The sequence below is a fragment of the Pararge aegeria genome, chromosome 24 (genome assembly GCF_905163445.1).
Source record: "Pararge aegeria chromosome 24, ilParAegt1.1, whole genome shotgun sequence".
Lineage (NCBI taxonomy): Eukaryota > Metazoa > Arthropoda > Insecta > Lepidoptera > Nymphalidae > Pararge > Pararge aegeria.
In genome coordinates, this window is record NC_053203.1 from 10,859,762 (window position 1) to 10,872,618 (window position 12,857).

General features: G+C 37.2%; 1 protein-coding gene across 1 annotated transcript in view; it reads left to right on the plus strand.

The window, feature by feature from the left end:
- The first annotated feature begins 7,830 nt into the window (after positions 1-7,830).
- LOC120634463 overlaps positions 7,831-12,857 on the plus strand; it is a 37,453-nt gene continuing 32,426 nt past the window's right edge. Inside the window, exons 1-2 of the mRNA XM_039905067.1 lie at positions 7,831-8,170; positions 12,273-12,447. Coding sequence (XP_039761001.1) covers positions 8,122-8,170; positions 12,273-12,447 — 224 coding nt within the window. The 5' untranslated portion in view covers positions 7,831-8,121. The remainder of the gene's footprint in view (positions 8,171-12,272; positions 12,448-12,857) is intronic.

Consider the following 12,857-nt stretch of genomic DNA (forward strand, 5'->3'; position numbering starts at 1 on the left):
TAAATTACACTTCATCTTCAACATTTTTTTTTTGTTTTTGTAGTGGCGACGGACAGTGGAGGTTAACAATAGGCCTTAGTAAGAGTCCCAAAACAACGCGCATGAAACATATTTTTTTAATCCATGTTTCTGATACGTACCGCTCAGATTTTTGATGCCCTTTTGGCAATAACCTTTCCTGCCACGTATAACTTGATTACCGAGGCAAGAGTGAATATAGGCAGGTGCGCTCCAACCTAAGACTCATCATTGCTTTCCAATCTAAAGCTATGGATGTATAAACTAATAACAAGTTGAACAGTTTGTTTGTTTGAACATGCTAATGTCTGGAACTACTAAATGAATTTGTAAAATCTTTTAAGTCCTTTAAGAGCGTTGTAGAATATTAAAATCATGACTATTATTAGTGGAACAAACGAAATAAATTTAAAACTAATCCATAAGACCGAAGCTTTACACCTAAGCCACATATAGAAAGCGGTAAAACCTTCTCGGCCGACTTTACTGCTTGCACATATATGGTTGCAATCAAACTCTTATACCTTCGATTGATAGAACTGGCGTCAAGAGAATTAAATCAGTTCCTAACACTGTGGTAAAAGCGTAATCTTTTTTCGACCTTTGATTGGAAGGACTGAGACCCTGTGTATAGAGAGATAATTAAGTCACAAACGCTGTCTGTTTGACCGTAGCTTTACACCTAAGCCACATGTCGTAGGCGTTAACACCTATTTCGGGTGATTTTAGCGCTTCCACTCAATAATAAAGTTAACAATGTCTTATGAAACTATGATGTAACCGCGTTGCCGTTTGCCTTGATGCCTGCAATATTGTAGTTGATAGATATTTGTTGCCGTCGTGATGCTTACTACGTTATTGCAGAGCCATGTAACAAAAAGTTAATTTAAATTAATAAAATTCCTTTATTTCAAGTAGGCCTTTTATATTCATAAATATATGCAGTAATATACACAGTAGTACAATAAAGTGGGTCTATATGTTAAATTCAAAAAATTCAATATTCAAAAATCATTTCTTTCAAGTAGACCTACTTTATAAGCACTTTTGAAACTACAAGTATGTATGTTTGTAGTGACTCTACCACCGGTTTGGAAAGGCAGGCAGATTCTACCGAGAAGAGCCGGCAAGAAACTCAGTAGTTGCTCTTTTTCAACATCAAAATTTAAAAACTTGCTTTGCCGGTTTAAATAATAATAATAAATATAGGTACTACGACAATACACACATCGCCATCTAGCCCCAAAGTAAGCGTAGCTTGTGTTATGGGTACTAAGATAGCTGATGAAAATTTTTATGAATATAATACACATAAACACTTATAATATACAGATAAACACTCAGACATTGAAAAACATTCATTCTAATCACACAAACATTTTTCCAGTTGTGGGAATCGAACCGACGCGACAGCCTTGGGTCGCTGCCCACTGCGCCAACCGGTTGTCTGAAATATGGGTGAGGTTGAGAAGGTAATTAGACCTAAGGTTGATAAACACAGGGCGGTACTTTGCAGGACGTGTTCGGAAGTTGCTGCTCTGTTTATAGGCTTCTACTTACCATCAGGTGGGCCATCTGCTTCAAATATTACTATAAAAATACCTTTTAAGGAATCCTGTTCAAAAATCATGCATTTTTTATGTAGGCGTCTTAATTTATTGCCCATAATGCTGACGTATAAATCAATAGTAATTTTTTTTTGTTTCTTTTTGGCTCGGACTACTTTCGCCTACACGTAGCATTGAAGAATCTATAATTTCTGAATTCTCTCTGATTTTCTCTGGGAGGCTTCGGCAGTGGCTAGGCACCACCGTACCGATAAACACGCGCTTCAGCGCTTCAGCGTGACGTAGAAACCGATAAGAGAAGAGCCCATCTTCGACTGTATAATCGCTTACCATCAGGTGAAATTGCAGTCAAGGGTAAGAGAGTATGGCAGGTATATTAAAACAACAAGTACCCCGCGTGCCTGAAGACGAAAGTCTTCGAACATTGCGTGTTGCCAGTGATGACCTATGGCTCTGAAACATGGTCGTTAACTATGGGCCTAATAAGAAGGCTTAGAGTCACTCAGCGGGCGATGGAGAGAGCTATGCTCGGAGTATCTCTACGCGATCGAATCAGAAATGTGGAGATTCGTAGAAGAACCAAAGTTACCGACATAGCTCAACGAGTGGCGAAGCTTAAGTGGCAATGGGCCGGGCACATAGTTCGGAGAAAGGATGGACGTTGGGGTCCCAAGGTGCTGGAATGGCAGCCCCGTACTGGTAAGCGCAGCGTTGGTCGACCCCCAACGAGGTGGACAGACGACATTAAGCGCGTCGCAGGTAGCCGTTGGATCAAAGCGGCTCAGAATCGTGGAACTTGGAACTCCCTACAAAAGACCTATGTCCAGCAGTGGACGTCTATCGGTTGATGTGATGATGATGATGAAGTACCCCTAATTAGTTTCTATGCGACATCGCATCTAAACACTACAATCGCTTAGCGGCACGTCTTTGTGGGTAGGGTGGTAACCAGCCACGGCAGAAGCCTCCCACCAGACCAGACCAAAAAAAATACAGAAACAATAAATTCCCAAATTGCCTCTTAAAAGCCCCAGCGCTCACCGCATCAGGCAGGTCGCAGGTTTTATATGGAGCCCTCATAAATCGGTAAATACCGAATCAACAATAAACCGATTAATATTCTACGACACGCAATTTCGGTTGTAAGTTCATTCAAGACACTAGTTTGCATAAAATACGTATTTAGTAGGTACAAGCATTGCCCGCTGCTATGTCTGCGTTTATTTTATACTAGCGGACAAGCAATGAGTCAACTTCAAAAAGAACTTTAAAAAAACTACTATTCCGATATACTAACTACATATTTCCGTCGTTTGGCGTAACGTTTACCGTTCACGCATCGCAAGCATCGGAATCTTTCAAAAAGAATATTTTTTTGCAGTTTTTGCAACATTTCTCATGAATGATGGTAGCCATTGTTTGTAGCGTGATTTTATATAACCTTAATTGATACTACCTATACAAAAAAAATCAAAATAGAAACAACATTTTCTGAGAATAGCGCGTTCAACCAAACAAACTCAAAAGGTTGATTATATTTCAACAATGCCTATCTAAAAAACCACGTCAATCTAAAACTCCGTTGCGCGGATTTTGAAAGACTAATGCGGGAATAATAGCGATGCTATCCTGTACGACCTGTTTGCTTTTCCGGGATAAAAAGAAGCCTATGAGCTATTCCAGGATGATACGCATGCATTCGATCGTTGTCCCATATTTCTTGCGACGTGCTGTTATCTGTGAAGAACTCTTCACCTTTCCTTTATCTCTGAAAATATTTATCAGATCTCTAAGATTAAAATTAGACAATACATGCTATACATATGCATAACAGTATACACTTTCAAATAAAAAAGAATTATTAAAATCGATTCAAATTTACCGGAGGTATGAAATTAAATTGATAAATTTTTTTATCCCATTTCCCGGAGGAAACTTAACTTATATATATAAAAGTATACTATATCATTATATGTTGACCCGGAATATCAGCTACAACTGTAGCAAATTTTATTTAAATCCGTTCAGTAGTTTTGACGTGATGCCCAGAAAGACAGACAGACAGACAGACAGACAAAAATTAATAAAAATCTGTTTTGTACTCAGATCGATTATAAAGCATCCCCCGGTAAAAAATTTCAAAATATATTAAATGTACAGAAATCTTCTAGTTACAGATGTTCCTATTAGAAGTATAGATAGTTTTTATCTGCGACTTTAGTCGCGTGGTCATTTCGAAAATTCTGTCAGATGGTGGATGAACAATGTTATATATGGGATAGAAGCAGGCGTAACTTTGCGGAATTCCATGACATATTATGAAAATTAAGGTGAATTTGCTATACTCCGCGAAAAGCAGGAGAATCTGTATGGTGTAACTTCTAATTTCTTCAATCATTATACTCCACACCAAACAGATCTCTGGCAATGTACCCTCTGGCACATTTCTTTCCGAAACCGGAGCATCCTCAGGTGATGTGGACTTTATAATGAATAATTGTTAAGTGTTAACAATTATTCATTGTAAAGTCAACATGCTTAATTTTAATAATATATCCGGATGCTTTTCGCGGAGTATAGCATATTAAATAATGGTATAGTTATATCTTTCTTTTAACCGCAAAGAAGTGAAGGAAAGCGATTTAACGTGAAAAAAATGCGTGATGTGAAACATCGAAATTGTTTTGAATAAGTTATATAAAAGAACAAATTACAACAGGAATCAGATGTGGCATAAAGAAAAGATTACACGAGTGACGGCCGATTGGCGCAGTGGGCAGCGACCCTGCTTTCTGAGACCAAGGCCGTGGGTTCGATTCCCACAACTGGATAATGTTTGTGTCATGAATATGAATGCTTTTCCAGTTTCTGGGTGTTTATATGTATATTATAAGTATTTATTTATATTATAAATAAAATTATTCATCAGTTATCTTAGTACCCATAACACAAGCTATGCTTACTTTGGGGCTAGATTGTCGTAGTTTATATATTTGGTGTTTAGTTAAAGTGTCAAGGAAGGACAAACAAACATACTTTCGCATGTTTTGATTTAAAGCATCCATTCTCTCGGTGAAGGTCGCAGTGCGTCTCGAATATTAATCAATTCTGAGTAGAATCGATTATGTCATGTCCTTCATCTTTAGGTCTTGACGACTATCGTGCGCGATTCTGAAATCCACTTTAAGGCTTTAAGGATTAATGTTAAATGCGTGTCTGTTTGTTTTTTATTTAAAAAGCCAGTCCTTAACTGAAATCTCACTTGCTGGTAAGTGATGATGCAGTCTAAGATTGTAACGGGCTAGCCTGGTAGCGGTATGGTACCTAGTATAAAACTGATACCCCAATAGGTTTCTTCGTGACATCGTACCGGAACGGTAAATCGCTTAGCGTCACGTCTATGTCAGACCAGACCAGACCAGAGTAAATTCAGAAGCAATAAATTCCCAAATTGCCCCAGACGGGCAATGAACCCGGGACCTTCACTCTAACAAAACACAGCTCACACGCTGCGCCAGGAGGTCGTTATCTTTTTAGAAAAATAGAAAAACGGTATTTAATTCAAAAGTTAAAATTAAAAGTTTTATTATAACGCATGATCTAGTTATTTCATTGTCGGACAACCAAGTTTCAGTGAACATTTAAATTTGAGATTTTTTTACAATTGAATCAATTAAATCACCGGATTGAGCCAGCAGACTTAGACAATTGAAAGTGTACACTGTCAAACCTTTTTAAAGTAAAACTAAAATGTTGGTTATAGTTAGTTTCAGCCATATACAAGAACTGAATTGAATTGAGCTAACTTAAGGGTGTCGTTTTTTTGTGACGGTGTGCGCGCGCATCGTAAAAATTTACTCTCATCTTTTTTTCCTAATGCGCCAAAAGAAGTATAACTTCAAAAACAAAATCAATATTTAGCAAACGATTTGATTAATTTATATGTCTGTGGAAAGCCTGCGGTAGCCCATAAACGGTGCGAACGCCCAAGGTTATTGGCGTAATACAATAACAACTTAAGGGTCGCAGGTTCGCGTCTCGTCTGCGCAGACATAAATAAACAATGCGCAAACCTTCCGTGAATTGCAGCCATGTTTTATTTTCGATCAAGTTGACGGCTTTATTAACGCAGCAGCTGTGGCCTCACAAATGGGGGTTACCTGATTCGATTTTAAGCGGGGATAGACTAGTAGGTAAGATTTCGGTCTCGCATTTAAGAGTACCGATTTTGATCCGATTATGTACGCTTTAAGCAATCAAATCGTTCCGTCGGTTTGTAGGTTAGAATGGCACAGGCACACAGAAAAATAAAGTAATACAACTTATAAAACCCGCCTTTTCCTTCGGGATTCAATATAGTCTGCCAAACTAAACGTTAAGACTACCCAGTATTCTTATCGCTACCTTATACTTATTTGTTGACGTTATCTCTTTCTAAGAAACACTTTTGTTATATCAATACAAATATTTGTCTGTCTATATATTTTGTTTGATTTGTTGTCAGGTTGTTATTAATGGAAAGATATTCCGAATGAATGCGTAGCCAAAACCGTAACATCAAAAAACCACTGAGAGTTGAATCATCATCATCATCATCATATCAACCTATTACCGGCCCACTACAAGGCACGGGTCTCCTCCCACAATGAGGAGGGGTTAAGGCCGTAATCCACCACGCTGGCCCAGTGTGGATTGGTGGACTCCACACACCTTTGAGAACAGTATGGAGATCTCTCAGGCATGCATGTTTTCTCACCGTAGAAGCAAGTGATATTTTAATTGCTTTGAACGCAAATTACTTAGAAAAGTTAGAGGCGCTGGGATTCGAACTCGGCCCACCGAAATTGAAGTCGAAGTCCTACCCACTGCTCATCCGTCCTCCTCGCCGCTTTCTAAATTCGTTTTTTAAATGTCTAATCCATATGCTGTGCGAAGGCCATACGATAATCAGTCTTTTTAAATAAGTATTTAGGTTCCTTAAGCTGTTTGCACTAATTTACGAAGAGAAATGCAAAGTGAGTTTTCACTAAATCTCCGAGGCCCTTAGGCATTCAATGTCCTGCAGTGCAGCATCTCGCGTGCAGACTTTATCTTGTAGGAGGGATACTGTAGATCAGTTTGTGTCAGAAGCACCTACAAACTAAAGATATATGCCTACAGATACAAAGCGAGCATATTTTTTTTAACTACGTAGAATGTATCTATACTATATTATTAATGCGAGAGTGTGTTTGTTTGTCACCTATGGCTTAACCGTTGAACCGATCTTGATGAAATTTGACACACATGTGACCCGCATCCTGAAGTACCAACTTGTCTCGAAAAAGTTTGGGATGTCAAAATACCATTGCAAAAATACTTATGCATCGTTTAACTTATCGTGGTGAAATTTAGCGTAGTAATAGATCGTAACCTGGAAACGGGCATAGGAATTTATACTGGGAATTTATTTATTTATATAATTATTTAATTTATACATTTATATTTATATATATATTTATAATTTATTAATAATGAAGGAAAAATAAACGTGGAAAAAGCCCGGACAGTAGCTAGTTTCTAATATGTAGATTGTAGAGCTGTGATTTTCTATTAGTGACAGTGAGTTTTTGCAGAGATTGAGTTAAAATTTGTCGCAAGAAACTGCTGAGTAAGACGTTTAACTCTTCTTTCCAAGTTTAATGTTATCTGTGAGGGTAGCTGTTTAAAAAACGTTCGTTTAAGAAAAAATAACGTTTTTTTTTTTGGTTTGGTCTTGTGGGACACTTTGGCTGACGCTAGTAGTCACCCTACTGACAAAGCTGTGCCACGGCACGGTTTCAGGCGATTTAGCTTTCCGGTACAATACTGATATGGGTTATTTAATTAAAATACCCTTAACTAGTAAGCCCGATTCTATTTTAGTCACCTATATAAACAAACTCAAACCAATATAATTGTGACTTAAAACATATCTTATTTAAACTATTGCCGACGTTGTGATGATCTGTGAGAAGCTGAAAATTCACTATAGCCAACAATGTATAAACCATAGATAAAAAAGTTATTAGCTGTTGGTTTCCCAAAATAAATAAATAGACTGCATCATCACTTTCCACAAGGTGAATGGAAGAAGAAAAGTATTTTTAACCGAAATAACCATAAATCAAGTGTACAACACACAAGACGTATCTGAGACGCTTAATCTTTGACAAGACGGAGACGGCTGCGGCATACGGCGACCGAAAATAGATTGCGTCGCGTACGCACGCACAACGGACTCCTGCGAAGGAAAGGATCCCATAATAAACTTAACAAACAATAAATTAACTTGTAGCAGCCCTAGTTTAAAATATAAAGCAGTGACTCTGTATCAGCCCTAAAGATAAATTTGTTAAATACTAAGAAACAAATTAGGCATTAAACAAAAATGGGATACCATTTAAAATATTAGTGTCCCTTTCCAATGTATAGTGATAGAGTGAAATGGGATAAGTGATCATAGAGTAATTAATTGGTGTACTTTAGTGTTTTGTTTGTTTATTATATAGTGATAATGTGGTTAGTTTTGTGTTTGTTTATTGTGCCATTGAGGTATGCAGATGGTAAGTACCTGCTTAACTTATGTATTTAAGGTTCCGAGAGCAGCTGAATGAGGTTGAAATAACTTAAACTATTAACAATCAACAAGTTCTTCAAAGTGAAACAAAAATTATGCTATTCTGGTGCATTTTTCCAAGTAAATGGTGTTCCTCTTGAAAAAATAAGAAATATTTTCTTTATAGAAAAAAATTGGAATTACAATTTGAAGTACGTTTTTCTAAGTCATTTATTAAAATTTTGGGATAAAATTAAAAAATATATTTATTGATTGATTAATGTGTTTTTTTAATAACTTTTATACTGATATTTCCTCAAATTGTAGGTAATAAAACTTTAATACATAGGCAAAAACCTTTTAAGGTTGATGTTTCACATTTTAATCCCTGATCCCTGTTTATCTAATCTACATTAACTCCAAGCAGTATTTAAATTAAATTAAGTTTACTTACGTACATGTGTTAAAAAATTAAAATTATTTCTGCGTTAAGAAATTTAAAAAAAGCTGATCGTATTCGATTTTTATGATTTAAACACTCGATATTCGTTGAATCGTTAACGCCACCGCATCGCACCGCTTACACTCGATATAGGGAACTTCTTAATCACTAAGTTATACTTAGTGATTAAGAAGTTCCCTATATCTTAGGAAAAATTACAAATTGCCAAGGGTAGTTTAAAGGAACATTTAGAACATTTTATTTCTACACGAAATATCGTCTTTCCTTCATGTCCGAACAAAGGAAGTAAGCGACTATAATATACAGCGTGTAACGGAATTACAAAATACTGTTGGGGTCCATAAGTATATTTAATAATGAATCACTCTTTTTTTTTGGCGTGGTGGAAAAGCTTTATTGCTACCTCCGACTCTCGGGCAGGACGGAGGTTATGTGGGACTGCTCCCTCTAAAAGGGGAATACACAAACTGAAAACCACCACGGCACCAACCTCTGGTTTGCCTCTGGTTATACTTCTTTTGGCGCGATGTAGAAAAATGATGAGAGTGAATTTTTACGATGCGCGCGCACACCGACACCTGAATTCTACATCGTAACGTTAGTTCTAGGTGGCATGAAAATCGATAAATACGTTCAAGTTGTATATTCTAGTATTTTTATATTGAGATCACGTGTTTCGTAACAGTACAAACAGTGTGAATAAATCTTAATATATATAAATCTCCTGTCACGATGTTTGTCCGCGATGGACTCTTAAACTACTTAACCGATTTTAAATTAAATTGGCACTCCGTGAGCAGTCTGGTCCGACTTAAGAGATAGGATAGCTTAGATCTTTAATTATAGTCGCAATTTTATTTTATTGCAAATTTTTTGTCTATAATTAATTGACAGTCACATGTTATATATATATATATATATATACTACTATACTCATTTAAGGCTTAGCGATACTGAATACTTTAAAAACAAAATCAAACGCAGATGAAGTCGCGGGCAACAGCTAGTAAATATATATATTATTACGTTAATAAAACCTTTTTAATTAAAATAAAATCTTTTTGATTAATTTTCATATTTATCGCTAATCACTACTGCATTTTAGTTATTTTTTTTTCCATCCGCCAAAGAAGTATAGCTTGTAACGCGTGTCCATAAGTACACACACTCTTTTTTTTATTATAGCCTTCTTACTAACTAGTTACTTCGTGATAGTAATAAAACCTATTGGGGAAAAATGGCTCAAATCGGTTCAGTAGTTTCGGCGCATTTGGTACAAACAAACAAACAAAAAACTCCTTTCCCATTTAAATATTAAGTACAAGTATAATGGCCAACATATACATACAACATATAAAATTCAACGCCTAATGTTAAACGATTCTTGCCCTATATATAACATAGTAACTAGGAAACTGTAGTGGTTTGTATCTGTAACACTGTTTGTTCAGTGATAACTACAAAACCATGCGTTTGATAACAGAATTTGTATGGAATGAGATTTACGATCGCTTTTCTGATAACGGCTTTTGTAATAACTCTAGATGCTGTAAGTAGATCTTTCATCTTATTAATATAACTAGTTGCCCGTGGCTTTGTTCGCTTTCAGTTCATTAATGTTTTTTTTACATACAAACTTTCATCCCTAATGCTACCTCCACCCTTAAAATTTGTTTTTCAAAAAGTTATCAAATAGAAGGCATTTTATTTTGAGAGCAAACTTTTGTTACAACCAATTTTCCACTTACTATCTGGTGAACAACTGCTTGGTTCGTGAATTCATCACATCAACCGATAGACGTCCACTGCTGTACATAGGTCTTTTGTAGGGAGTTCCAAGTTCCACGATTCTGAGCCGCTTGGATCCAGCGGCTACCTGCGACGCGCTTAATGTCGTCTATCCACCTCGTTGGGGGTCGACCAACGCTGCGCTTACCAGTACGAGGCTGCCATTCCAGCACCTTGGGACCCCAACGTCCATCCTTTCTCCGAACTATGTGCCCGGCCCATTGCCACTTTAGCTTCGCGACTCGTTGAGCTATGTCGGTAACTTTGGTTCTTCTACGAATCTCCACATTTCTGATTCGATCGCGTAGAGATACTCCGAGCATAGCTCTCTCCATCGCCCGCTGAGTGACTCTAAGCCTTCTTATGAGGCCCATAGTTAACGACCATGTTTCAGAGCCATAGGTCATCACTGGCAACACATGCACTGCATGATTGAAGGACAAAACGTATGCGTAAGCGTTTCTTCCCACAGGAACTGTGCATTTATCCGGGATATAAAGTTGCTTATGTCACTCTCCGGCCCATAAACTATCCCTATGCAAAAATTCACATCAATCCGTTGCTCCGTTGCTGCGTTATTGAGGGACAAAACGTAAGCTTAAGCGTTTCTATCCACAGGAACTTTTTCTTTTCTGGGATAAAAAGTCGCCCATGCAACTCTAGGGCTCATAAACTATCGCCATGCTAAAAATCACGTCAATCCATTGCTCCGTTGCTGCTTAATTGAGAAACAAAACGTAAGCGTAAGCGTTTCTTTCGACAGGAACTGTGCATTTTTCCGGGATAAAAATACTATATATAAACTATATACTACGACAATACACGCATCGAAATCTAGCACCAAAGTAAGCGTAGCTTGTGTTATGGGCACTAAGATGACTGATGAATATTTTTATGAATAATATAAATAAATACTTAGAATATACATAGAAACACATTGAAAAAAAAAAAAGAAAGAGCATTGAAAAACATTCATGCTCATCACTCAAACATTTTCCAGTAGTGGGAATCGAACCCACGGCCTTTGACTCAGAAAGCAGGGTCGCTGTAAACTGCGCAAATCGGCCGTCTGAAAACGTAACTTATGTCACTCTCCGGACCATATACTATCTCTAAGCAAAAAATCACATCAATCCGTTGCTCCGTTGCTGCGTTATTTATGGACAAACAAACATACTTTCGCATTTATAATATTAGTAAGTAAGTAAGTATAGTATGAAAGTTTGAACAATAGACACTTAAATAACGTACGTATTTCACGGTAAATTAAAGAAACTAGTACAGTACAATACTCAGCGTGTACAATTTGGCCGCCTTTACCTATTGCTTATCTTTCAGGCAAGGTACAGCAAGAGAAGCGGTGATATCGCATTGGGTAGGAGCTCGACTTCACTCTCGGGAGTTCGAGTGATTAAATATGTAACAAATATATAATAAATATACTACGACAATACAAACATCGCCATCTAGTCCCAAAGTAAGCGTAGCTTGTGTTATGGGTAATAGATGACTGATGTATGATTTTATGAATAATATACATAAATACTTAGAAAATACAGATAAACAACCAGACACTGAAAAACATTCGATTCGATTCCCACGATCGGAAAATGTTTATGTGATGAACATGAATGTTTGTCAGTGTCCGGGTGTTTATCTGTATATAATAAGTATTTATGTGTTTATTATTCATCAGCTATCTTAGTACCCATAACACAAGGTACGCTTACTTTGGGGCTAGTCGGCGATGTGTGTATTGTCATAGTATATTTATTTATTGTATATTCAACGAGGTCATGTCCGTCAACGCCTTCCCAGCTATGTGCGCCTGGTAACTTAAACATTTATATCTTTTCAGGCTCTCTGGCAGACCAGATGTCAGAGATCACCCAGCTGTGCTGCAGTCAAGGTACGACTTACGCTCGTAATCACTCTTCCGAAGACTGCTCCTCTTCCAGCCCACCTGACGTGCCCACCACTTTTGGTACACTTTGTATCTTTGCTATGGACCAGTGTTGCAAGGAATACTTTACGTAAGTACTTAAAATTTACTTAATTATTTTTTATTAAGAGCACTAACAAGATGCATATTACACGTTTTTAAATATAGCACACACACAAACATGCACTGATATGCACTTCAATTACAAGTGCACTAAGCATTGACAAAGCGTCATGTAAACTTAATTTGACGAAAAATTTAACTCACCATCATAGTGTCGTATAGTCACGTCATCATCATCTTCATTAGGCATGGATGATGATGACGCAGTAGGCAACATCCCTGCTCTCTAAGTACAAGGCCGTGGGTTCGATTCCCACAACTGGGCAATGTTTTTTTTTTTTTTTTTTTTTATATTAGGAGGGGAAAATCCTCATGGACATCCCTATGGATAGTGCCGGACTCCTACCGACTAAAAACCCCTGCTGCCTTCTAAACGTT